General features: G+C 38.3%; 1 protein-coding gene and 1 pseudogene across 1 annotated transcript in view; one reads left to right on the forward strand and one right to left on the reverse strand.

Moving 5' to 3' along the window:
* The window catches only part of Btaf1 (BTAF1 RNA polymerase II, B-TFIID transcription factor-associated, 170kDa), a 102,708-nt gene extending 82,596 nt beyond the window's left edge, over window positions 1-20,112 (forward strand). Inside the window, exons 26-38 of the mRNA XM_013034320.1 lie at window positions 583-735; window positions 945-1,066; window positions 1,151-1,318; window positions 3,575-3,652; window positions 3,765-3,894; window positions 6,811-6,952; window positions 7,034-7,164; window positions 9,042-9,167; window positions 11,892-12,044; window positions 14,397-14,608; window positions 15,729-15,888; window positions 16,219-16,389; window positions 18,553-20,112. Coding sequence (XP_012889774.1) covers window positions 583-735; window positions 945-1,066; window positions 1,151-1,318; window positions 3,575-3,652; window positions 3,765-3,894; window positions 6,811-6,952; window positions 7,034-7,164; window positions 9,042-9,167; window positions 11,892-12,044; window positions 14,397-14,608; window positions 15,729-15,888; window positions 16,219-16,389; window positions 18,553-18,696 — 1,890 coding nt within the window. The 3' untranslated portion in view covers window positions 18,697-20,112. The remainder of the gene's footprint in view (window positions 1-582; window positions 736-944; window positions 1,067-1,150; window positions 1,319-3,574; window positions 3,653-3,764; window positions 3,895-6,810; window positions 6,953-7,033; window positions 7,165-9,041; window positions 9,168-11,891; window positions 12,045-14,396; window positions 14,609-15,728; window positions 15,889-16,218; window positions 16,390-18,552) is intronic.
* LOC105999380 lies at window positions 17,172-17,803 on the reverse strand (annotated as a pseudogene).
* Window positions 20,113-27,765: the final 7,653 nt, after the last annotated feature.

A 27,765-nucleotide genomic window follows, 5' to 3' on the forward strand; every position in this document is an offset into this window, starting at 1 on the left:
CCCCCCCAAAAAAAAAACCCACTATAATTTCTTTATAGTGAAATAGTAGGGGCTGGGTATGTGACTTAGTGGTAGAGTGCTTGCCTTGCATGCATGAAGCCCTGGGTTGGATTCCTCAATACCACATAAACAGAAAAGGCCAGAAATGGCGCTGTGGCTCATGTGATAAGAGTGTTAGCCTTGAACTAAAAGAAGCTTAAGGAAAGTGCCCTGAACTGGCAAAAAAAAAAGAGAGAAGGAAATATTGTAGAAATGATTTTGGGGACTTACTGGGACCTTGAAACCCACATTTTGAGATCTAATTGTGAGGCTTTTATTAATATTTAATTTTTAAATTAAACTATATAACTAGGTTTGCCTCTTTGCTAAAAGAGAAAATTTATTGCTGAAAGTTTGTGTAAAGACTTTAAAGTCTTTAGACTTGTTTTGACTTACTTTTTATTCTGTGTTTATTATTAAGATGTGAATTTACTTGATATTTTAGGATAAAAAATTGTGCCGAAACAGCCAAGGCTTATAAGTTAAATCTTGTCTCAAAAAATAAAAAATTGTAGTTTTAATATATTAAAATACTCATTTTAGGCTGGCATTCCAGACCCTCCAAACATGTCAGAAGAACTAATCCAATTGAAAGCAAAAGAGCGACACTTTTTGGAACAACTGTTAGATGGAAAAAAATTAGAAAACTACAAAATTCCAGTACCAATCAATGCGGAACTACGGAAATATCAGCAGGTAAGGTTAATACTCTTGTACACATGATTAGCCACTATTCTTTCAAATGTACCTTATAGGGTTTTTACAATTGATTTAATAAATCTTGGGTTTAGTGTCTTAACTATTTCTCTTTCGCTTATATGAAGATTATAGGTGTCCAACTTTTCTTTTAGCAAAAAACTTTGTCATCTGTTTACATCTACAATTTTTTTTATGTCTTTTTACAGGATGGTGTGAACTGGTTAGCATTTCTTAATAAGTATAAACTTCATGGAATATTGTGTGATGACATGGGCCTAGGCAAAACTTTACAGTCCATCTGCATTCTAGCAGGAGATCACTGTCAGAGGTAAAGCAAAATGCTTTAAAATGAGGTTTCCAGAATCAGAAATGTCAAACAAGCTGATTACTTTATTGTGTTTTGCTTTTAAAGGGCTCAGGAATATGCACGATCAAAATTGGCAGAGTGCATGCCACTTCCTTCTTTGGTGGTTTGTCCACCAACATTAACAGGTCACTGGGTGGATGAAGTGGGTAAATTTTGCTCCAGAGAGTATCTTAATCCATTGCACTATACTGGACCTCCCACTGAAAGAATAAGGTATGAGCTCTATAGCAACAAAAATAAATGTTTAATTTTCTATGTGGTTTTGAAGAATATATTAAATTTGAATTCTAGCTACTTTTCGTATATGACAACCTTTTTCTACTTAAGAAAGATGAGTGGAAAGTGGTGTCGTAGCTCAAGTGATAGAGCGCTAGCCTTGAGCTGAAGAGCTGAGGGACAGCACTCAGGCCCGGAGTTCAAGCCCCATGTCCTACAAAAAAAAAAAAAAATTTACTTTGGGAAGATAGTAACAGTGAAGGTGAGCATTTCTTTTTGGACATTGTCACTCCTTTCCTTGCTCTCTTCCAGTTTTTCCCTCCTATTCACACCCACAGTTTGTTGTTCTTTTTTTAACTGCTTTTGTTTGTTTGTTTTTGTATCTTTTTTGCTACTGGGGATCAAACCTAGGATATTGCCCTTACTACGAAAGTGCTTTGCCACTGACATCCCAGTCCCCACAAGTTTTATAGTTCATTTTCAATGTAGTATTTAGAAAGTACCACAGCTGCATTTGTTTGCCCTATGTCCCTCCATTTCTGTACCCTCCTTACCTCCTAAAGACACAAAAAGTAAAATAAGAAAATTGAAAACGAAGAAGAAAACTAGTTTCCATTATCTATTGAGCTTTTTAAGTATTGAAGTTAGGAAACAAGTAGAATCCCTTCCTAGTTTTATATGTCCATTTATAGAGCCTTAAGACCGTAGCTTCTCCTTGATACTTCAGTTATCTATTTTCATTCTCTGACCACTTTTTTCTGTTCCCCTTCATTCTGCTATTTCTTCTTCCTTCGCTCTTCTTAAAGGTGCTTTTGGTCCAAAGTGACTGCTGTAGCTACCCATTTGTGGCAACCCAAATTTGTTATAGCTTTACCCCTTGCTGTTAACGCCAACATCTCTAGATATAAATTTTTATAATATAAAATGTTTCTAGATATAAATTTTAAAGAATGGAAATGATTATGCTAATCATAAAATTGTTTTAATTAACTTAAAATTTGGCTGTTCACAGATTACTCATTCAGTCTGTAGGTTTGCTGCTCTTCTGAATTTTTAGTTTTAGTATGAATATTTACTGATCAGACACTTGGGGGTGAGGTGTGGGGAGGCAGAACTGAGGTTTGAACTTGGCTTCATGCTTGCTAGGTTGGTGCTATGCCTGTGAGCCAGGTCTCTGGCTCACAGGCATTATTGTAAACATTTACATTTATGTAAAATTTTGTACTGTGTATTCACACGATCACCATGAGACGTATTCTTGTTACAATTTGGAAATAAAGGCTCACAGGAATAAGGCCTGTGTTCATGTTCACTAAGTTAATTAAATGGACAGACTGAATATAGGCAGCTCAAAAGCTAGCTTACATGTTAAGCAATTTACTCAAGTGCTTCTAAGTTAGAATTCATTTGCTTGCAAGAGATAGGAATTCAACTCAAATGAGCTTGGCAACTAGGATATTCAATAATTCACTAATTTGAGAATTTCAGAGGTGAATTCTTGCTTCAGGCACACCTGAATCACATTCATTTGCTTACCCTCTCTAAAGATAATATTATGTTGATCTCTTCTGGACTTTAGTTTTCAATGAATGAATAGGATGACTTACGTAGGGCTGGAATATAGTGGTAGAGTGCTTGCTTCACTCATGAAGCCCTGGGTTCCTCAATACCACATAAACAGAAAAAGCTGGAAGCAGTGCTGTGGTTCAAGTGGTAGAGTACTAGCCTTGAGCAAAAGAAGCTCAGGGTCAGTGCCCAGGCCCTGAGTTCAAGCTCCAGGACTTGGGGGTACGGGGGGAGATGACATCCGTAGGCCTACATTTTCCTATGTTAACACCCATAGTAAACCAATCTTCCCTAACTCATCAGGAATATATCCAATCTAGAGATGATTTATTGGCCTTATTTGACTCATGCTCACAGGCCAACTTCTGTGGTCAGAGAATAAAATGCTGTTAATAGCTCCACTGGTTCTAATGTTTCAGTATGTATTGATTATGGAGAGACATATGATTGACCATCTACCTCTACCCCTTTCCATGGATTGGTAAAAGAATATTAAGGAAGAGAGGTTGGCAAATGAAATTGTTAACCACATTTTGAATCAGGTGCTCATCTCTTTTCAGGGCCATGTCTTAAGGAAAGTAGTATTTGAGGTAGTATGTACAGTAAGCACCTACTGTAGTTTCACCATTAAAATTATACAGTTTTTAATAATTCTTGTTTCCTGAGTGTTTATTTCTTTACATAAAGGTTGCAGCATCAAGTTAAAAGGCATAATCTGATAGTGGCTTCCTATGATGTTGTGAGGAATGACATAGATTTTTTTAGGTAAGAATTTAAATATTCTATAGAAAAGTAGTATCAAATTTGAAGAAAATATTTTCTGTATTTGAGTTTCTAATTTAGCAAAAGATACTAAAGTTTCTTTATTCTCCATTAGAAATATTAAATTCAACTACTGTATTCTTGATGAAGGTCATGTCATTAAAAATGGAAAAACAAAGTTGTCCAAAGCAGTAAAACAACTGACAGCTAATTATAGGATTATTCTTTCTGGAACACCAATCCAGGTAACTTATTTACTATTTTTTTTCTATTAAAAATATTTGCATATGAAGAAGAGGCATTGTATTTGTTTCTGAATTAGTTTGTGAGGTTGATATTCCAGTTGTGTGTTGTTTTATAATGGTTCATTTGGCATTTAGCACTGTCTCAAACCAGGTTTTGAAGGTCACATTTAAGATACAGTTTTAAGCTATGTAATTATGTAATTTAAGCTATGTAATTATGTCCAAAATATGAAAGATACTAGATTCTACACTGACCATTCTTTTTTCTTTTTCGTTTTGTTGGTCAAGGGGCTTGAACTCTGGGCTTGGGCACTGTCCCTGTGCTCTTCAGCTCAAGGCAAGCGCGAACCACAACATCACTTCCCGGTTTGTGGATGGGGGGGGGAGTAATTGGAGATAAGAGTCTCACAAACTTTCCTGCCCGAGCTGGATTTGAACTTTGATCCTCAGATCTCAGCCTCCTGAGTAGCTAGGATTACAGGCATGAGCTACTGGTGCCTGGTGGACCATCCTTATAGATTATTAGGTTGCAGTCTAATCTGATATAGCACTGAAAAGCTAGAGCTCATTAAAGAGGAGTTATCATATAGTGTGAATTCTTGTTGTCAGGAAACAACTAAAGGGAAGCAGTTAGAAGTTTATTTTGGACAAATAAGGAAATGGGTGGGTATGCAGGTATCTTCACATACTTCTGCATTAAATTGGACACAAGTGTTCACATCCAGCCTGGATAGTGAATTCTGGTAAGAATATCTCCCTGTTTATTCGCCAGTTAGTGGGAAGTTAAACACCACATGATTCTTTCTGAATCTCAAAAATTGATGGCTCCTTATTACTTTTTCTTATTTTTTTAAAATTATTATAAAGGTTAGGGTTCATTAAGTGAACAACCATGAGAGACACATTTAGCCAGTTACCGGTGGCTCACTCCTGTAATCCTAGCTACTCAGGAGGCTGAGATCTTAGGTTCACGATTCAAAGTCAGCCCAGGCAAGAAAGGTCCTTGAGTCTCTTATCTCCAGTTAACCACCAAATAAAACAGAAGTGGTGCTGTGGTTCAAGTGGTAGAGTGCTTGCCTTGAGCTGAAGAGCTCAGGGACAGCACTCAGGCCCAGAGTTCAAGCCCCACAACTAACCAAAAAATAAAGACAATCACAAACCTTTCTCAGTTTGTCTGTTTTTGCAGTGCTAGGGATCAAATCCAGGGTCACACATGGTAGCTAATCTAAGTTGCTGAAACCTGGGCTTTAGATCCCAGGCCCAACTCCATGGATTCCATATGTCAGGTCTGGCCACTTCATCCTCCTTGACAAAGCAGGTTTATTAGCACAGGCATACCAAAAGAAGAGGTAAAGTGAGCCTGTTTTTGGAGTACCCATAGGATCTTTATGTTTAAATAGAGAAAGAAATAATGGCAAGGGACAAAAGGTATACCCAATTAAATTTTCCCAGTCATTATGTGTGACTAGTCAGTCAGTATCTCAGTCCTGGTTTTGACAAGAATTGAAGTTTCGAGGTATTCCTTGGAGGAAGACAGATGAGCACAAATCCTTGTTTGGCTTAGTGGTCTGTCCTAAGGGAGTTCTGAAGTTCCTTCCCTTGGGGGCCAGATTTTTCCTTCCCTCCTTGTAAACATCTTATCAGTCAGTCAGTTGTGTCCCTCCTGGGTTCCAGGTCACTGTGGTGAAAGGTTCAGAGCCAGGACATATGCAGAAATGGAGGCATCAGGATGCCAAGCTTTCTCCTGTTTTTTTACTTTATATGCCCAATTAAGTCCAGAGCTTTTCAGTAAAAGCAGCTTCTATAGATGTACAGGTTACAACCAAAAGTGTTTTTGTTTTTAAGATACATTTAAAGGGAGGAAAAAAAATTCTTTAGGCTTTATTTATCCAGACTTGTTTTACTTCAATTTAAAATTATGTAGAGGGCTGGGAAGGTGGCTCAGTGGTAGAGCGCTTGCCTTGCATGCATGAGGCCCTGGGTTCCATTCCTCAGCACCACATAAGCAAAAAGAAAAAAGCCAGAAGTGGTGCTGTGGCTCAAGTGGTAGAGCGCTAGCCTTAAGCTGAAGAGCTGAGGGACAGCGCCCAGGCCCAGAGTTCAGGCCCCACAACCGGACCCAAAAAAAAAATAAAAATAAAAAATAAAATTATGTAGAATTCTGGATATAAATAAAGAACATTATAATCTTACCACTCAGGAAGCAAAGATAGGAAGATATATGAGATAGACAGACAACACACCACAATATTTTTTTATGGTACTGCATTTTTTGGTCTAGACATTAAAAGTATTGGGGGGAGGGGGTTATCTAATTAAATTCTGAAGCTGTCAGGTGGGTTTCTGTGCTGCAGAGTCTCAGTGAGATTAGAAGGGTATCCATATAGAGTAGCCCGGCATAGGGAGCCAAAGCCTGAGCAGGATAAGGTAGGAGAGAGAAGCAGGGAGGGTACATTAGGATCTATATCTTGGAAACTATCCAGTTGAAAAAGTGCTGGCTTCATTTTGTTTTGTATCTTCCCCCATTAAACTTCCAACAAAATTTAAAAGAAGTTTGCCTCATATCCCATAAATTATGAAATCAAACTCTTACAGATTTTTCTTGTTGACATGATTATTGGCTAGATTCCTTAAGTGTTGTCAATTTCATTATCAAAGCTGAATTCAAAGAAATAACTTTCTGTCCTATTATTTTTTAGATACTATAATTATGTTTAGGCTCATATCTCATCCCAGTGGAAGAGATTTCTCCATGGGCACAGATCTAAATTTAACATTAAAATAGAGACATTCCACCTAAGAATATGATGATAATCTCTTACCTGTGTCATCATGATGAGCTTTCACTAATGTTATATTTTAAGTATAAGGAAGTAACCTCACTGCAAAATATAACATTTTTTTTTTTATATTTAGAACAATGTTCTGGAGCTGTGGTCATTATTTGATTTCCTCATGCCAGGATTTTTGGGTACTGAACGCCAGTTTGCTGCTCGATATGGCAAACCTATATTAGCAAGTAGGGATGCTCGAAGTTCTAGTCGAGAACAAGAAGCAGGTATGAAAATAGATAGTTAAAATTGCTGTGTCAGTGAATATTATTTATTCTTTTTTTGAAGCCATATTCTCTTACTACTAGGTGTTCTTGCAATGGACGCACTACATCGCCAGGTCCTGCCATTTCTTTTGAGGAGAATGAAAGAAGATGTTCTGCAGGATCTTCCACCTAAAATTATTCAAGACTATTATTGTACTCTCAGTCCTCTCCAGGTTAGGTGATTGGTGGTGGTGGTTGGTGGTATGTTATTAGCAGAATGTTTTGAATCAGGTTCAAAAATAATTGAGTAAAGAGGTTTTAATCTATGTTTTACTTTCCCAGGCTTTAGGACTGAATCTGTTTTGATATGTAGACATGAGTTCAGATGCATACAGTTTGAATACAGCATTAAAATAAGTCCAGTGTCATTCATAGTTGCTTTTCTGTATGGATAGTTAAAGAGTTGTGAAGGTAGATTCATGAGAAGATGGTCTTTTATCCAAGGAGGTTACATTCTAAGACACTGTAGTTAAAGCCTGAAGCTACTAGTAGTACTGAACCTATATGTATACTAGGTTTTACTCTCACCATTAATTGTACCAACTTAAAAATAAAAGTTGTTTATTAGCAACTTTTAATCTTTTACTGAAAGAAAACACAGTATGGCTTCTCTTTGGCATATACAAATTTCTAGCATCACTAACTCTTGTACTGTAGGGCCAATATTGGGTGAAAATAAAATACAGATTGTTTAGCAAGCCATTTTTCACTTAATATTTTCAGATCACAGAAATTAAAAGTGGGTGTAGGCAGATAGTAAGTATAAGCTAGGGTTTACTAGGGCCAAAAATCAGCCTATAGATGATGTCATATCATCTATACAATAGCATTATAAGTATTGATAATCTTCATTTCTGCAAATAAGGAAAGCAAAGAAGAATTAACTAGTTATAGAGTTAAGATATATTAGGACCAGGATTCAAGTCTAGGTAGTCCTTTTTAAAATATTAAATGTTTTCTGAAATGTTTTGAGTTATTTTTTTTTACCTTTTTCACAGTTCTGATTTTGTATATAGAAACTATTACCAGAGAAATTTATTGTGAACCTTGCCTTGTATTTTTCTAAGGATGTAAATTGAAACTGTTCCTTGTCTTAGTAAGACGTAGCCCCTGAGCCTGAATTTTCTAGCTGATTTAGCGTGGCCAAATGAATAAAAGATTCACAGATGCAGCTAGAATCTTTTCCTCCTATAGTGTATAGATAGCTTGTTAGCAGTTCTGGTCTAGTCAACTAGAGTTTAATCTGGAGTCTGAAAGCTTTCTAATTCTCTTACACTTCATCTCTGTGGTTCCCCATTCTTTGATTTGTATAAGTTAGATTAGTATTTCTTGAAAAGAATATTTTAGCAGAGTAAAATTTTAAAAATACTGTCACAGTAGATAGAATAAGGAAAAGATGCTATATGAAAAAAAAAAAATCAGTGGCAACATACAAACAAGCTGGGGGAAGGGAACTCCAGAAAGAAGCTTAGCACTCAGAAGTTTTTATTCTGATTTCTGTTCTTTAGCTTTCTGGATTTTATTCCTTTTGTGTTGTTTAGCATGTGCATTGTAGTAACCCAGAACACAAGAAGGTAATGTTTTAACCTTTAATGACTTCTCTTTTTAGACTAGCAGTAACATTCCTTTTAAAATTTGGTCTCAACAGATTTAAGGAAGACTTTTCTCCTTTACTTGTGAACATTCATGTTCTTTTTTATTGATAATGTATTTGTTTTTCTGAATCTGCATTTCATCAGTGAAAGCATTGAATCAAGGACTATTGGAATAATATATTCTATAGCCATACTTAATGTGTTATATATTAATGTAATCGTAAAGGAACTTACCAAAATAGATATGTGGTTTATTTAGTAGTGAATTTTAAGCATCATAATTTGTCATCATGAGGGTTGATTTGATTTACTGATTTGCCCTTGATACTTACATTTTGAAAACTGAACACACAAACATGCGTGTGTGTGTGTGTGTGTGTGTATGTATGTATGTATATATACACACACACACATATATATAACTGGTTTTTTTTTTTATGGGGGCAATGTTACAGGTTCAGCTTTATGAAGATTTTGCTAAGTCTCGTGCCAAGTGTGATGTTGATGAGACTGTTTCTTCAGCTGCACTTTCTGAAGAAACCGAAAAACCAAAACTTAAAGCTACAGGTCATGTATTCCAGGTATAGATAGCTGATAGTCTACTTGTTTTTTAATGGAACAGTTTTTTTATATGGAATACTGAAATAAAGAGAGTTTTTTTGTTGTTGTTGGTTGTGGGGCTTGAGCTCTGGGCCTGGGCACTGTCCTTGTGCTCTTCAGCTCAAGTCTATCACTCTACCACTTGAGCCACAGTGCCACTTCCGGTTTCCTGGTAGTTAGTTGGAGATCAAGTCTCACAGACTTTCCTGCCTGGGCCACGTTTCAGCCTCCTGAGTAGCTAAGATTACAGGCATGAGCCATGGGTGCCTGGCAAGAGTTTATTTTTATCTATTCAATATTAGCACTTTAAAAAATCTGTAATATTAGCTACATACTGGTGTCTCATACCCAGAATCCTAGCTACTTGAGGCAAAGATTAAGATGATTGTAGTTCAAGGCCTGTCCAGGCATACATACAAGAACTCTTCTCAACGGTATCTCAGAAATAACCAGTGCAAAAAGGTGCAGGTGTGGCTCAGCATAGAGCCACCTGCCTAGCAAGCATGAAGTATCCTCCCAGTATGCTCCCCCTGCAAAAAAAATTAAGTGGACAAAATTTAATATATTTTTGTACGTTACGTGTTTGTATAACTGTGAAGAGTTTTAGAATCAAGAATCTTGATTTTTCATTAAAAGTCACTTGGAGCACCTACCACATGGCAGGAACTTTCTAAGCCCCTAGGTTAGTTAATAGTGGAGTAAACATTGAGGGGATGTAGCCTTTTTTTTTTTTTGTCAGTTGTGGGCCTGAACTCTGGGCCTGGTCACTGTCCCTCAGCTCTTCAGCTCAAGGCTAGTGCTCTACCACTTGAGCCACAGCACCACTCCCGGCTTTTTCTGTGTATGTGGTGCTGAGGAATTGAACCCAGGGCCTCATGCATGCAAGGCAAGCACTCTACCACTGAGCCACCTTCCCAGCCGGGGGGTGTAGCTTATGAGTAGAGTCCTTGCCTAGTATGTACGAGCCCCTAGATTTAGGTTTTTGGTTTTGTTTTCTTTTTTTCAGTGCTGAGACTCACATCTTACACTTGCTGGGCAAATGCTCTTCCACTGAGTTCAATCCCAACCCCAAGGCCCTGCATCAAAAAACTAACAAAAGAACAGAGAAAAACACTCTTGTAGAAATGAAAAATAGTAAAATACATATGTAAGAAAAACTAAAGCTGAGCTGGGAATGTGGCTTGGTGGTAGAGTGCTTCCCTAGTCTACATGTGCCCTGGGTTCAATTCCTTGGTAACTACATAAAGAAAAAATGAAACTAAAAAAAAGAAAAAGAAAAACTAAAGCTGAGAATAGGATCCTGGAGTTAGGAGTACAGGTAGATTATATAAGGGCACCTCACTGAGAAAGTGATATTTGAGCAAGATCTGAGGGACAGTTGATATGTGCAGATATCCTAGACAGATCCTATCTCCTAGGAGGATTAGTAAATGAAAGAGATGACATTGTCAACTCTTTTTTTTCTCTCTTGAAATAGTTCACCATAGAAGATTAAGTATTGAAGCATTTTTAATGTGGAGGGGAAAAGATGACTATAAAGATTTATACTTCTCCACAGTTTTTAGCATAATGTTGAATGGTGTCTGAGCTTTGTCACTGGTGTTTCCTAATTCAAATTCCTGTGCCAAGGGTGAGAAATGAGAGGAGAGAAAGGAAAAGAAGAGGGGAGAGATGGAGAAGGGAAAGGAGAGAGGAAGAATGTAGTTAAATCAGAGAAGAGACCCTATAGGGTTCTGTTTCTCAGTCAGAATCAACTGAAGCAGTCTCTTAGCTCCACCACCCACCCTTAGACCTACTGTATTAGAATACTGTCTAATTAGACTAGGGAGAGATGGGCACGTTTATAAGGTCCCCAAGAAACCTGTACCCCCTGAACTTTGAGAAATCCTTTTTTAGATGTATCTGTCTGCATTATCAGACCCTTTGGAAGGTTTCTAAAGGGGATATTCTTTTTCCTTCCTTCCAAACTACTCACCCACTAGCACATTGTATCTGTTGGGTAAATGTTGTACTACTAATTTACATTACAGCCCAAAACATCCTTTTTGCTACAAGAAGCTCATTATCTACTGGAGGATACAGGCATATTTTTTCAACTCACAAATGGCCTTGTAGAAATATATACATTATTTAAAAAATTATAGATGGGAGCTGGGAAGGTGGCTCAGTGGTAGAGCATTTGCCTTGCATGTATGAGGCCCTGGGTTCGATTCCTCAGCACCACATAAGCAAAAAGCCGGAAGTGGCGCTGTGGCTCAAGTGGTAGAGTGTTAGCCTTGAGCTGAAGAGCTGAGGGACAGCGCCCAGGCCCAGAGTTCAGGCCCCACGACCGGACCCAAAAAAAAAATATATATATATAGATGAAACATTTGACCTGATTTTTTTTTTCCTTATTGACAGGGCTTGAGTCCAAGGCAAGTATTCTACCACGAGTGCCATCCTATGCTATTGAATTTTTATTTTGAGATAGTTTTGCTAAGTTGCCCCAGCTGGCCTTGAACTTTCCATTCTTTTGCATCTGTCTCCAAATTAGCTCAGATTGCAAATGTGTGCCACAGTGTCCACCTGAACTGGTTCTTAAGTCAAAATTTGTGAAGGAAAAACGGGAAAAAAGGCATTCTAGACAGAATAGCCATGAAGACACAGAAATACAAACATGTAGTGTTATGAAATGACTTGGATTACACCTTTTCCTTCTTTTAAAGGCATTACAGTACCTACGTAAACTGTGCAATCATCCAGCATTAGTCTTAACACCTCAGCATCCAGAATTCAAAAGTACTACTGAAAAACTAGCAGTTCAGAATTCCTCTCTTCATGATATTCAACATGCTCCTAAACTTTCAGCTTTGAAACAAGTATGTATGTCTTTTAAGGGTAAGATATGTTTTAGGTAAATTTGCTTTACCCAAAGATTATTGAAGTGTTTACCATTTACTTTTTAAAAATTTGGCTTCTTAGATTTTTTATACAGGTTTAAAAAAAAAAATATGTGCCATATTAACTTTGTTTATGGAGACAGTCTCACTGTGGAGTTTCAGGTTGGTCTGGAACTCATGACCCACCTCAGCCTTCCAAGTGCTGGGATTACATGTCTGGACAGTTTAACAGGTACCCCCCCACACACACACACACGCACGCACGCACTGTGATCTTTAATCTGTGTTCTGTGTGAACCTCCTTTAAAATGTTTCATGTAAAATAGAGCATGAGGCTGTAAGTTGTAGTCTCAGAACTGGCAAGGGAGGATGGGAGACATATTTGTCCTTTTTTGATTGGCTTTCTTTCACTTAGTATAATGTTTTTAAGGCTTATCAATTTGTAGCATGTATCAGTCCTTCATTCCCTTTTATGGATGAATAATAGTCCACTGTAGATATCTGCCCCGTTTTGTCTGTTTGTGGGTTGCTTTTGACCATTGTGAATAATGAATGCTTCAGTGAACATTGGCTTACAAATACCTATCTGAATGCCCCTTTTTGCTGTTTTCTATTCCCACAAGCAGTATACCAAGGTTCCAATTTGTCCCCACACCCTTAGTTTTATTTTGCTGTTGCTGGTGTGACACTTTTTTTTTGGAGGGGGGGTCCAGTCGTGGGGCCTGAACTCTGGGCCTGGGCACTGTCCTCAGCTCTTCAGCTCAAGGCTAGTGCTCTACCACTTAGCCACAGCGCCACTTACGGCTTTTTTCTTTTTGCTTATGTGGTGCTGAGGAATTGAACCCAGGGCCTCAGGCATGCAAGGGAAGCGCTCTACCACTGAGCCACCTTCCCAGCCCCTGTAACACTATTTTTATTCTGTGTTTTATTTGATATTCTATAGTGACTGTTGTTGAGTTTGTTAGCTAGTGTGTGTGTGTGTGTGTGTGTGTGTGTTTGTCGGTCGTAGGGCTTGAACTCTGGGCCTGGGCGCTATCCCTCAGCTCTTCAGTTCAAGGCGAGCGCTCTATCGCTTGAGCCACAGCACCACCTGTGTGTGTTTTTTATTGCCCATACAAGTCCTTTATTTTTTGAGTGAACTCTTTTGTTTAAGTTCTTTATATTCTGAATACTATTCAGCTTACTAGTGCTTATTTGATACATGATTTCCAAATATTTTCTCCTTTATTAAAGTTTCTCTCCCATCCTTCCTTGCCAGTCCGGGATTTAAACTCAGGGCCTCATGCTGTCACTTGTCTTTTCTGATAATAGGTGGTATGCTAATACTTGAGCCATGCCTCTAGTTCAGGCTCTTGTGCTGGTTAAGTGGTAATAAGTCTCTGTCAGATTTGTCTGTCCTGGCTGGCTTTGAACCTGGGTTCTCAGATATGTCTCCTGAGTAACTAGGATTATAAGCATGAGCATCTAACACCTAGCTTGCTAATGTTTACTTTCTTGATAATGTTCTTGATTTAAAAGGTTAGACTAAATAAATTTTGAGAACCGAAATATTAACACTAATACAGTTCAGTTCTAATTAGTCTTAAAAAGCCTAAACTTTAGTAATTGATTTAACTGGCAATATTCTGTACTAAATTTCAAGAATAACTAGTGTTTGGAGATTTTAGATTTGACATAGGTTAATGTAAGTTATTGTAATATCTATATAACAATATGTGTGTGTATATATGTATACATATAGATGCATCTCTTTATTACTAACATAAAACAATGGATTGCCATATAAAATTGAAGAATAACTAACTTGGATTGGCTTGGATATAGAATAATTTTTTTCACTTGACCAAACTTTACTATAGGCATATATATAAAATGTATATAATTTTCTTTAGAAAAAGATATCAGATATGTGTATTTAAACAATCAACTAATGCAGGGCACTGGTGGTTCATATTTGTAATCTTAGCTATTATGCAGGAGGCTGAAATCTGAGGATCATGGATCAAAGTTAGTCTGGGGAAGAAAATCCTTGAGACTCTATCTCCAATTAACCACTAAGAAGATAAAGTGGAACTCAAATGGTAGAGCACTAGCCTTGACTAAAAAAAGCTCAGGGACAGAGCCAGTTCCTGAGTCCAAGCCCCAGGACTGACACTCTTTAGATCTATTCAAATAAAAACTGGATTTTATTTGCATTTGAATTACACATTTATTAGTTTTCTTTTCAGGTTACAAGTAAGTTTAACTTTTTCTTGGCCTAGAAATGTTTGTCACAGTGAGATTGGTTATCTTTTTATTGAATACCTGTGTAATGACCTTTTATTCCCCAAGTTGCTATTGGACTGTGGTTTGGGAAATGGCAGCACTTCAGAGAGTGGCACAGAGTCTGTTGTGGCCCAGCACAGAATACTGATCTTCTGTCAGCTTAAAAGCATGCTTGATATAGTAGAACATGATCTGCTCAAACCTCACTTGCCCTCTGTCACTTATTTGAGATTAGATGGCAGCATACCTCCTGGTCAGAGGCATTCAATTGTTTCCCGGTAAGTAGTTTCCAGTCTGTTACTATAAATCAAGCTTAGTAAATTCATTAGCATTTACATTATTAAAGTTTGCCTCACGAGTCTGCAAATGTAAACTCTCTTATTGTACTTCAACCCAAATAAAACTTCTTGTAAAGTAGAACTAGCAGTTAAATAAATGGTTTAGAAAATAAGTATGATTATATTAGGACTCTGAAAAGCATGAAAGAAATTTAAGGTAACTACTTTCCCCCATTGTTAGTAGGGGGCTAAGGTGGAAGGAAACAAGTAGCTTGGCCTAGAATTTCCAGCCTATTTATCTTCTAAGAATGAGTTAGAAACAGCCCACATAGGAAGTAGAACTGGATGTGGTTCTGTAACCTCTGCTTCAGGAGTTGCTGTCCTAAAACTGTGCAGATTTCTAGGTTTACTCCCAGCTTGCTGACTTCAGGAGTAGCATTTCTGATAAACATAAAGACTGTTATGCACAATTGAAGTAAGCAATTCACAAAGGGGCTTTGAAGGCATACAGATCCAAGTTGGCCTCCTGATTCTACTTATTTTAGTAGTGTTCCCAATCTTTCTCTAAAATAGGAATATATGCAAGTAACAATGCATATAAAGTATAAAGCCCACCATTTGGATCATAGTAAGACTGTATTACAATGGTAGCTTAGTGGCTGTTGTTTTTGATGTTAGTAATACTAATAGTTTTTTCTAAAATATCCTAAAAGTGAATAGATGTATTTTGTCAGTATCTTTCAGGATTAGTAAATTTAGCAACCCTGAATACTCTGCCTTCACTGAATGGTGTAACCTGTTTTCACTCTTCATACTTGGATTTTGTCTTAATTATAGTGTTTCCTTATATTATTTTGCAACTTAGACTTCATCTGATGTAAAGTATAACTGGCCTGGTTTTATTTCTGTTTATGAAATTCTGATAATTGCTAAAATGTGTTGTTTAAAGGTATTTTATAAATAAAGATACTTTAATCTCAAATGATCACAGAAGTATCTGTTCAATAGCTTTTTAAAGCAATGTTTTAATTTTGGCTCTCTCATTTTTATTTAGCAGTTTTTTGTTAATCCCCGGTGAGAAAATGCACTAATTTCATTTTCTTAACATCTGTGCTTTCAGGTTTAACAATGATCCATCCATAGATGTTCTGTTACTTACAACTCATGTTGGTGGCCTGGGGCTTAACTTGACAGGCGCTGATACTGTGGTATTTGTGGAGCATGACTGGAATCCTATGCGTGATCTACAAGCCATGGACCGGGCCCATCGAATTGGCCAGGTAAAAGTCACCTCACAGGTTTCAATTTGTGTATTGAGGAAATAGTCCCACCAAAGAACATCTTCTTTGCAAGTTCTTGCTCTGACATAAATAAATAAATGTTGGGACCTCATACAGGTCACCTAATTCATGCATTAAATAAGGTACTTAAGCAAACTTGTACCACTGTTATTCCCTAATATTCTGAAGTTCCTGCAAATATTTCAGCTTCTAGGTCAGACAAAATAAAAACCCAAACCCAATTAGGGTCATAGAGGTACTGGTATGGAAATAGAAATTTCCTGACTTTAATTTCATGTTATAGTTACTTAACTCTTTTTTCTCATTCAGAAACGTGTGGTTAATGTTTATCGATTAATAACCAGAGGAACATTGGAAGAAAAAATAATGGGTTTGCAAAAATTCAAGATGAACATAGCAAACACTGTTATTAGCCAAGAGAATTCAAGTTTGCAGAGTATGGGAACAGATCAACTTCTTGATCTGTTTACTCTTGATAAGGTAATGAATATATACAATTGTTTTGTTTTTAATGAGTCCCTGGGCTCTCCAAAAGAGGGAAAAATTACACAAGTTTTATGTTCATTATGTAACTCTTTGGAAGAATTTTTCTTACCTATATTAAAAAAAACTCTTTAGCATATTCTGAGCTGTTGGAAATATTGGGGCTTTAATTGATATTTCTGGTATCTTGCTTCAAGATTTCATTCCTTAGTTCATTCTTACTCAAAAGGTCATCTTAGCACTAGAGTCAGCGAAACTTAATGGCTGGGGGTTTCTGGCTCATTAACTCTAACCTTAGGCAAATTATCTTCTTTTGGCATCTACACCTATTTTACTACATTGCTATTGAGGGTAAAAGTAAATAGTAATAAGTAAGTAGTAACAACATCAATCTCCTTCTAGAAATGGTTTTCAAAAGCCCAAATTAATTTCCAAATCTTTTTTCAGAGATGACTATTGTCCCAGTTTGGAGAAACTGAATAACCATGGGTCCAGATAGACACTGTCTTTATTCCTAATGATGAGAAATTATTCCCTCTGACTTTCAGTGAAAGTTATACACAATCTTTATTTTCTCTTTCTAGTACTGAAATATTAGGGTGATACATGCATGTTATTAAAAATTAAGGTCAAACACTTAAAAATAATCTTGTATTAGAAACTTGACATCTATCATAAGTCTCTTCTTTTTGGAAGTCATACTGGGCATGTTAGATGATCTAGTTCCACTGTTGTTAACATTTAGGAAGCAGAAAATTCCAGCTACTTCGAACTGGAGGTTTAGTTACTGCATTACTGACTCCTTGTGGGTTCAATAAGGTCCACTCCCCTTCCTCTAGCAGAATTTGCTCCTGGATTCTGGGATTCATTCTTCAGTAGCTTTTTGGCTATTGTCTGAAACTATCATTTACATTCATTGATATTTTAGCTGTTGTCTCCGTGAATAATAAACTGTTGTCCTCTGCATTGGATTGTGCTTCCCGGAAATTTACAGCTCTTTGCTAGATCAGCCTTGTTTCCCAATGAGGCTATTACAGTGTTAGGACTTGATTGCCTCTGAAGTTCTTTAGTCCACTTTTTTTTGCTCTTGTAAAGGACTCATTTGTGATATCATACACAACTATGGCTGCTTGTGCTCTGCAGTACATTGGTGCCAGGCTATGATAGCTCTTTTGACCAACTACTATATCCCTTATTTCAAACCTTACTTTTGGGTCATCAAGACTCACAGATTGAGTTAGAAAAGCAGCCTCAGTGGTACTCTTGAAATTCATGAAATTAGCCTTTCACAAAACATGGCACTAGACTTGATTTTTCAGCAATAGATTCTTCTAGAAGTAACTAGTTCAACCTGGTGAATTTTATTTTCAGTTTTTAGCCCATTGCGTCTTGTTGCTCCTTGATTAGACATATCCACATTTGAAAGAAGTCCCTAATTTCACAGTGCTAAGTGAACTTCCAGGATGCAGGGCATCAATTTTGTTTTCTTTTTGGAGGTAAAGAAACCTTAGCTTCCTGGAAGTAAAGCCCAGGTGTGGTCTGGAGAACGGATGAGGTCTGGGTGGTGACAGTGGCAGTGGTAGTGGTGGAGGTGGTGGCAGCATCTCCTGGCACCTCTCACTATACTGTTTGTTTAGTATTTAATTCACCTGACTAGTATTATATATCCATATATATCCACTGTATATGGGGGGGGGACCAAAGACAAAAGCAAATACAACAAAAGTACCATAGTACTTTGTAATGCTGTTGGATTTTTTCCACATAAAAATTAGTAAGAAGCCAGGTGCTGGTGGCCCACTCCTGTAATCCTAGCTACTCAGGAGGCTAAGATATGAGGATTGAGGTTCAAAGCCAGCCTGGGCAGGAAAGTCCGTGAGACTCTTATCTCCAGTAAACCACTAGAAAATTGGAAGTGGCACTGTGGCTCAAGTGGTAGAGCGCTTACCTTGAGCTGAAGAGCTGAGGGACACCACCCAAGCCCAGAGTTCAAGCCCCACTACCAACCAAAAAAAAAAAATTAGTAAGGAAAAGTACTATAGTTGCAGGGACATAGAATAAGTACACATGAATAAGTACAGTATTAGAAGCAAGTCTAATATTTTAAAGGAAAATATTCTGAAGTTAATTATCTTTTATCTTTTGCCAATTTTTCTTAAGGATGGCAAAGCAGAAAAAGCTGACACTTCAACTTCTGGAAAAGCAAGTATGAAATCAATTCTTGAAAATCTGAGTGATCTTTGGGATCAAGAACAATATGATTCAGAATATAGCCTGGAAAATTTTATGCATTCTCTCAAGTAACTGTCAAATATTGTGAACGTAATTGCTGCTAGTTCAGTTACATTTCTGCTGATATTCAGCAAATTTCTAAGTTTATGGTGAACTTTTAACTCAATGTGTAAATAGATCTGAAGAATATTCAGCATAATGCTGGCTCTTGTTTCACTGGGGGGAACAAGTTATTCTCAAATATTTGCACTGTATTAAATTTAAATGTTAATGTGAAAGGGTTTAAATTGTATGTGCTGAATAGCTGCAGAGCAGAGGAACCAAACCAGGTTTACATGTGCTACTACCAGGAGGTGTTCGTACGGGCCGAGCCTCTTCTCTGTGGAGTCACTTTGTCCAGGATGATGTCCATGGGTATTTGGGGTTCATGTACATTTTTTCTTTAAAATATATAAAGCTTGTTTTTATAATTGATTAAAAAATAGAGCTTTTTCTGTAAAAGCCTTAATGAGCCATAATTTTAAGAATAATGACTATGATAGTCAATTTTGGAACATGAAAATGTTGATGAGTTAAACTAGGCCCTTGTTGAAAACCTTTATATATTTAATGCAGGTGCATAGTGTTTTTCAAATCTTTAACATCATTTTGTCAACTTTTAAATATAACTATCTAAATTCAGGTACTGGTATATTTAAGACTACCATAACATCCTACTAAGAGGGTGGTTTGTTTGTTTTTTTTATTTATCTAATGGCTAGAATATAGCCAGATTCAAAGAACATGTGTACTCAATAAGTTTCAATCATATATATAAATATATATAATATATTTTGTAACTATGAATGATCCAATTTTTCAGAAGTAGATTTTACACTGTTTAGAATTCCAAAACCTATGGTGAAGACTGTTTATTGTAGTAATGCATGACTGAAACTTAAGAGGGAGATATAACTCCCCTCTTACATATATACACACAAGCATACATGAGTATACACATCTGTATGCACAGATGTGTCTGTCCCATACTCACAGAGGTGCCTGGTTGGGCACGAAAATCATGTAATTATACCAGGCAGCAATAATTGAGCATAAAGCCAATTAACTAGTATTACAAAAATGAGCTCAATAGTGAGGGTGGATAGATGTATATAGATATGCATGTGTGCATATGTATATATAATTTTATAAATTTCCTACATAAATTAATACATGCCTATGTGCATACACATATATGGAATATATTTGTATATATGTACAGAAAATAAACATCCCCAAGGTTTGTGTCAGACCATACGCTTAGGTATCAATTTAAAAACCATCAGACCTCAGCTGTACAATAACAAGTGTTTTGTTTAAAATTATAAAAGTTATACTGTTCTGCAGCACTTAGACATGGACATGTGTCACATTTCAGTAGCCTGACAACCATACTGTAACATTCAACCTAGCATTCCACAAGAGAATAAATATAAGATTGAAATTGTACAACATATGCAATTGTGTGTTATTTGTAGGAAATAATCAGAAAAAATGATTGATTTTATATATATATAGTTCAGATACACAGGTTTTTAAAAGCTCAACACTTTTTTAAAAAAAAAACTTTGCTATTTCCATAGATCAACTTTTAAGGTAGTTCATAGCAATCGGTATTTTCTAAAAAGGTGTATGAAGAAGAGATAGTAAAGGACACAAGAATTTACACCCTAAAAATTAAAGGGTTATTTTGTGCCTCCACACCCCAATTTGAACAGTAGAACTAGGTACAAAATATTTAAACATAATATTAAAAGGTTTAATCTCAAAGTATGTGTATTTTTAAAATAGCCTTTGTTGTGAAATGCTAAACCATACATTCCAGTTTTTCCAAGCAAAGGAAAAATGCATAAACAGAAATTCTTAAGTGTCCCAGTCACTGTCCTTTCTAATGGAGACACAGGATAACTGCCCATGAGTGGCGTTCAGGACCCGCTGTCACTTTTATGTGTGTGATGACACTGTTTTTTTTTTTTTTAGCGTGCAAGTTTGGGAAATAAAACAAGCATGATAGAACATTAAAACTTTTAAACTAAATAATGGGTTCATGAATATCCATTGTGTTGTTTCCCTTTTTTGTGTGTTATAGAAAATTTAAAACAGTTAAACTTAATTTATAGGTGCAGCGATTATCCAGTTTACCACTGGTATTTCCTATGAGAAAATTTTAAGAATTTGGTGATCTGGATATTGTTCTTTTTCATATATGATTTATACACATACTTATTACACATATACTTATTTATTCCACAAAGATTTCTTTAAAATATCCTAATTTTTCAATACCTTATTAAAATGGTAACATGAAAGAAACTCTTTGACTTTTCCTTGGTACTAAACTGATAGACCCTTATTCCTCTGGATGTTTATGTAAGCTTATTCAAAAGTAAATATTCCAGTGAAACTATGTGAGAATGTCACCATTTATAGGCAAAAAGTGGAACTATACACACATAATAGAAATTACAGAAAAGTAACAAGTGTGCCGGGAGTCAGGGGCTCACACTTGTAATTCTAGCTACTCAGGAAGCTAAGATCTGAAGATCATAGTTTGAAGCCAGCCCTGGCAAGAAATTCTGTGAGACTCTTATCTCCAAATAAGCTCAGAAAAAGCGGTAAGTGGCACTGTGGCTCAAGTGGTAGAGTGCCAACCTTGAGCACAGTAAGGCTTAGGGACAGCACCCCTGCCCAGAGTTTAAGCCCAAGGACCAGCAAAACAACAAAAAAAAAAAAAGTAGCAAACATTTTATTATACATCTGTTCCAGATAGTTAATCCCAATACAGTCTTCTGCAGTGAACTGTCGATTTCTAAGAATACATGCTTGCTTCACTGGGATTATGTGAAATTGACTGCAGAAAGGTGTTACCAAATGCCAGAAAACTCAATGTGAATCAATAAGATAAAATTTTGAGTTAATCAAAGAAATTGCCTGGTCTTGATACTAAGCTTTCTAAGTAAACAACTAATTTAATAAAAAATTTGCCTCATAGAAATGGTTTCTGAGTCTGAGAAATTTACTCAAACCAGTCAAGTTCTGTTGCATAAAGGATCTGAGTCCTAAGACCCTTGTAGAAAGACATTTATTCTTCCCATAAAATCCACAGTGTAACTGTGTGGTAATAGAATCATCCGAACCAGAAAAAAAAATTGCTACTTCTGAATAGCTGCAAGCAGAGGAACCAATCCAGGTTTACATGTGCTACTACCAGGAGGTGTTCATATGGGCCGGGCTCTTCTCTATGGAGTCACTTTGTACAGGCAAATTTAATGGTTGGATTATACTAAATGTATTCTATAGGAAACACAACTTCTGACATCCTAAAAGCAACAAATGTAAACTTGACCTGTAAGACTACTGGGGAGCGGCAGGGGTAGGGGGAAGGAGATTCTTTTCAGTATTTTTTTTTTGGTTGGTCGTGGGGCTTGAACTCTGGGCCTGGGCGCTGTCCCTCAGCTCTTCAGCTCAAGGCAAGTGCTCTACCACTTGAGCTACAGCACCACTTCTGGTTTTCTGGTGGTTTATTGGAGATAGGAGTCTCACCGTCTCTCCTGCCCGGGCTGGCTTTGAACCACGATCCTCAGATCTCAGCCTCCTGAGTAGCTAGGATTACAGGCGTGAGCCACCAGCGCCTGGCGGGAAGGAGATTCTTGGATAAGAGTAATTTATAGAAGTTAGCAGATGCAAATATAATAATCAGAAAGACCACAAAAATATGATTAAAAGTTATAAAATGCAGTCTATCAATGAGACATAGTTTATGTGTGTGTGTGTAAACATATATATATATATATATATAGTTCATTAGATGCAATTGAAGAGAGCTTACACCTATAATCCTAGCTACCCAGAAGGCTGAGATCTGAGGATCTAGGTTGGAAGCTAGCCCAGACAGACAAATCTAATAGATTCATCTTCAGTTAACCAACAAAAAGCTTGAACTGGGGTCATGGCTCAAGTGTTAGGGTACCAGCTGTGAGTGAAAAAGATGGAGGGTGCCCAAGACTGGTGGCTCATGCCTGTAATCCATCCATATTGAGCAAAAAAGACCAGTGAAAGCTGGGCACTAGTGGCTCATGTTGTAATCCTCGCTACTCAGGAGGCTGAGATCTGAGGATCACGGTTCAAAGCTAGCCTGGCAGAAGAGTCCATGAGACTCTTCTCTCCAGTAAACTACGGAAGTAGCACTGTGGGTCTAGTGGTAGAGTGCTGGCCTTGAGCACAAATAGGCTCAGAGACAGTGCCCAGTTCCTTGGTTCAAGCCCTGTAACTGACCCCCCCCCAAATATATATATATATACACACTGTCATAGTGATATGTCTCACTGGGTCTAGCAGAGCTTAAGATGAAAGGAGAGCAGTTAATATTATTTTAGATGATTTATCAAATGTAACCCATTGAAATACATGGTATTGGGCTAGGAAGGTGGCTCAGTGGTAGAGTGCTTGCCTTGCATACATGAGGCTCTGGGTTTCATTCCTCAGCATCACATAAGCAGAAAAAGCTGGAAGTGGTGCTGTGGCTTAAGTGGTAGAGTGCTAGCCTTGAGCTGAAGAGCTGAGGGACAGCACCCAGGCCCAGAGTTAAAGCCCCACAACCAACCCCCCCCCCCAAATACATGGTATCTACACATGAAGATAACATAAAACAATTGAATGGGGTGCGGGGAGGGAAGGATAGATATAGAGTTGTAGACTTCCAATTTTGAGCTTATTCTGAACTGTTTATTTTGTGAAATTACCTACATAGAGTAGGTACATAGAGATAAACTAGTAGAAAGTAAGATCAGGCCAGAGTCATGGCTAATGAGAAAATCTAATACCTCATGAAAGGTCCAGAAAGATCTGTGTCTGGCAGTTCAGGCCAGCAGCAAGTTCTTTTTTTTTGGTCAGTAGTGGGGCCTGAACTCTGGGCCTGGGCACTGTCCCTGAGCTCTTCAGCTCAAGGCTAGCACTCTATCACTTGAACCACAGCACCACTTCTGGCTTTTTCTATGTATGTGGTGCTGAGGAATTGAACCCAGGGCCTCATGCATGCAAGGCAAGCACTCTACCACTGAGCCACCTTCCCAGCCCCGCCAGCAGCAAGTTCTATCTGTAGCTACAAACAATTCCAGATCTCTGCACCTTTCTTGATCGCTATAGTAGTAAAATAGCTATCCCTATCTTGTCTCTTCTAACTTTTAGTGGCTTCTAATTGGTCTTCCTACTTGGCAGATTCTCCAGTGGCTTCCTATCAAATTCAGACCATATCTAAATTCTGCCATATGTTTACAAGTGGTCTCTGCTCATCTCATTCACTTTCTCTTTTCATAGCCCATTCTGTTTTGTCAAGTCATTCAGTCTTTGTTGTACCTCAACATAAAACTGCAAGTGTTTCTCTAGCCTTGAGCACAGAGAGGCTCAAGAACAGAGCCCAGGCCCCAACAAGCCCCAGGACTGGCAAAAAAAAAAAAAAAAAAAACAACTACAACCAATGGTTTGGGTTCTTATACAACTGGGTAAATTGTGTCAAGGGAAAAACATAGATGACTATAAAGGGACCAGTTTGGTGGGGGGAGGGGGCGGGGGGGGTAAAGTAAGAAATCAATTCTCTTGTTCACATTAAATTTCAGATACCCATTGAATATCAGAAGTAGAGATAATGAGGTAGAATAGGAATCTGGAGATTAAAAAAAGGAAAGATCAAGACTAGAGACATATATTTGGAGGATATGATCTAAATTCAAGCCCTGGTATCCCCATAAGAAAAAAATATATCCTGCCCATGTAATTGTAACCCCTCTGTACAGTATGTTCACAAATAAAATAAAATTAAAAAAAAATAGGGGGTGTAAGATTAACTAGGAGGATATAGCAATTTGTGTGTGTGTGTGCACGTGTGCGCGTGCGTGCACCAGTAATTTGTGTGTGTGTGTGTGTGTGCGTGCACCAGTACTGGTGCTTGAACTCAGGCCTGGGCACTGTCTGAGACTAGTATTGTGCTACTTTAAACCACAGTGTCATTTCCAGCTGTTGGGTAGTTAATTGTAGATAAGAATTTCACAGACTTGGGCTGGGAAGGTGGCTCAGTGGTAGAGCGCTTGCCTTGCGTGCCTGAGGCCCTGGGTTTGATTCCTCAGCACCACATAAGCAAAGAGAAAAAAAGCTGTGGCTCAAATAGTAGAGCTCTAGCCTTGAGCTGAAGAGCTGAGGAACAGCGCCCAGGTCCAGAGTTCAGGCCCCACAAAAAAAAAAATTAAAAAACAAGAATTTCACAGACTTTACTGCCTGGGCTGGCTTTTGAACTGTGATCCTCAGATCTCAGCCTCCTAAGTAGCTAGAGTTACAAGTGTGAGCCATTGATGTCTGGCATAAGTGTTAATTTAAGTTTATTTATTTTTGTCTGTCATGGGGCTTAAACTCAAAGCTTGGGTGCTGTACCCAGCTTTTGTGCTCAAGGCTAGTGCTCTACCACTTTGAGCCACAACACTGCTTCTGGTTTTCTGGTGGTTAATTGGAGTTCAGAAACTCACAGACTTTCCTGCCCTGGCTGGCTTCAAACCAAGATTCTCAGGTCTCAGCCACCAGTGTCCAGCGCAAGTGTTAATTGATGTATACAATATACAGTTCAAAATACATAAAACAAACATGGATGGAACAATAAAAAGAAATTGGTAAGTCAGAGACAGGCATGGTAATACAGTCTTCAAATCTCAGCATGGATTGGGAATTTGAGGCCAACCTGGACTACATAGTGAAATGTTATTTAAAAAAAGGAAAAATGGCTGGCTGGTATCTCCTACCTGGAAGTGGAGTTATGGCTCAAGTACTAGAGCTCTGGCCTTAAGCAACAAAAGCTCAATGCCGGGCGCTGGTGGCTCACGCCTGTAATCCTAGCTACTCAGGAGGCTGAGATCTTAGGATCGCGGTTCAAAGCCAGCCCGGGCAGGAGAGACCATGAGACTCCTATCTCCAATAAACCACCAGAAAACCGAAAATGGCGCTGTAGCTCAAGTGGTAGAGCGCTCGCCTTGAGCTGAAGAGCTGAGGGACAGTGCCCAGGCCCAGAGTTCAAGCCCCACGGCCGACAAAAAAAAAAAAAAAAAGCTCAAGACAACAGCACCCAGGCCCTGAATTCAAGCCCCAGGACTGGCACACAAATCAGAAGCTAATATTAATTGATCAGTAGCAGGAAAGGTAAAGAGAAACAGGTTCTATTGCTGGGTGGACACTAGCATGAGAATGCAGGGTGAATAGATCCCTGACATGTGTGAAAATAAAAGTGTTGGTTCAAATCAGGAAGTGGGTAGGAGAGTAGGGGGAGAGGAGGAGGATTGCGGGGCATTGTCTGGCAGTCTTTGGCAAATATGTGATGATTTAAAAACTGGATCTCAACACTCAGGTGTTGAGATCTGAGAATTGGATTCAAAGCCAGCCTAGACAGGAGAGTATATGAGATTGATCTTCAGCTAACCACCTAAAGGCAGAAGTGGAGTTGTGGCTTAAATGGTAGAGTACTAGTTTTGAGCACAAACATGGAGACAGCACTCAGGCCCTAAGTTGAAGCCCAGGCAGGAACAGCACATACAAAAAAAAAAGTGGAAAATGAGCTAAGACAGGTTCACACCTGCAATACCTGCCTCTCAGAAGGGAAAGGGGAGGGAGGGGAAGAGGGACAGTGCTGTGTTTTCAAATGGCCGAACATGTAGAAGGAATTCCTGTCGGGTAGCCCCGAGAGGGTGGGAAGTTCTGCACTTCCCTCCCCTGTACTTGTTCATCTGTATCCTTTGCAATACCCTGGCTGAACTGTAGACTTTGCAAAGAGTAAACTGTGTGGCATATGAATTATATTTCAGTAAAGCTGTTTAAACAAAGACGAGAGGAGAAAAAAATGGGGAATCTGGAGGAAACTGAAGCCGCTAACAGGTCCATACTAGAGCAAACCACCCTAACATTTTCCTGCTAACAGCTCTTTACCTCAGTTCCTCTTTCCTAATACCCATGTCTGGCTTTAAGAATTAGAACACATGCCAAGGCAAGAAAAGACAAAACACATAAATACCAGACTTAGATAACTGATTTAAAAGGCTGAGCATATGGCTGGCTCATCAGCACAGCCTTTACCTATTATGCCCCAGGCCCTGGTAATTACACACGCACACACACACACGTGATTAGTATACCAGGGCTCTAACTGGGAAAGCAGACAACATGTAAGGATGCATGGGTAATATAAGTAGAGAACACATGTTACAGAAATGAAACTTCTTTGGCGGGCTCATTGGTAGACTGGACACAGGGTCAGGAAAGAGCCACTGAACTAGAAAATGTGCCAACAGAAACTACAAAGTAAAACTAAAATGAAACCACCACAGAACTGTGGAACAGTTACAAAAGTTCAATGTGTATTATATCAATAGAAGTGGAAGGAAAAGTAGCTTAAGATTGCTTAAACTGCCAGGCACAGGTACAAGTAGCTCATGCCTGTAATTCTGGCTACTCAGGAGGCTGAGATCTGATGATCATGGTTCAAAGCCAGCCCAGGCAGGAAAGGTCCGAGAGACTATCTCCAGAAAACCAGAAGTGGCGCTGTAGTTCAAATGGTGCAGTGCTAGCCTTGAGCTGAAGAGTTCAGGGACAGCACTCAGGCCCAGAGTTCAAGCCCCATGACCTACCCCCCCCCCAAAAAAAAAAAAAGATTGCTTAAACTTTCCAGGTAGCAGCAGACACTAACCCACATCCAGAAACACTGAGAGCACCAAGCAGAGTAAACAAACATGAAATCCACATCTAGCTGACTTAGGAAAACGAAAAATGAAATTTGGGATGTAGAGGGGGGAAGCGGAAGTAAAAACATCTTTAAAATAAGAGTATAGGGCTGGGAAGGTGGCTCAGTGGTAGAGCGCTGGCCTTGCATGCCTGAGGCCCTGGGTTCGATTCCTCAGCACCATATAAACAAAAAGAAAAAAGAGCGCTAGCCTTGAGCTGAAGAGCTGAGGGACAGTGCCCAGGCCCAGAGTTCAGGCCCCACAACCGGACCCAAAAAAATAAAAAAAAAATAAGTATAAAAATATTCATGGGCTGGGAAGGTGGCTCAGTGGTAGAGCGCTGGCCTTGCAT

The sequence above is a fragment of the Dipodomys ordii genome, unplaced genomic scaffold (genome assembly GCF_000151885.1).
Source record: "Dipodomys ordii isolate 6190 unplaced genomic scaffold, Dord_2.0 Scaffold188, whole genome shotgun sequence".
NCBI lineage: Eukaryota > Metazoa > Chordata > Mammalia > Rodentia > Heteromyidae > Dipodomys > Dipodomys ordii.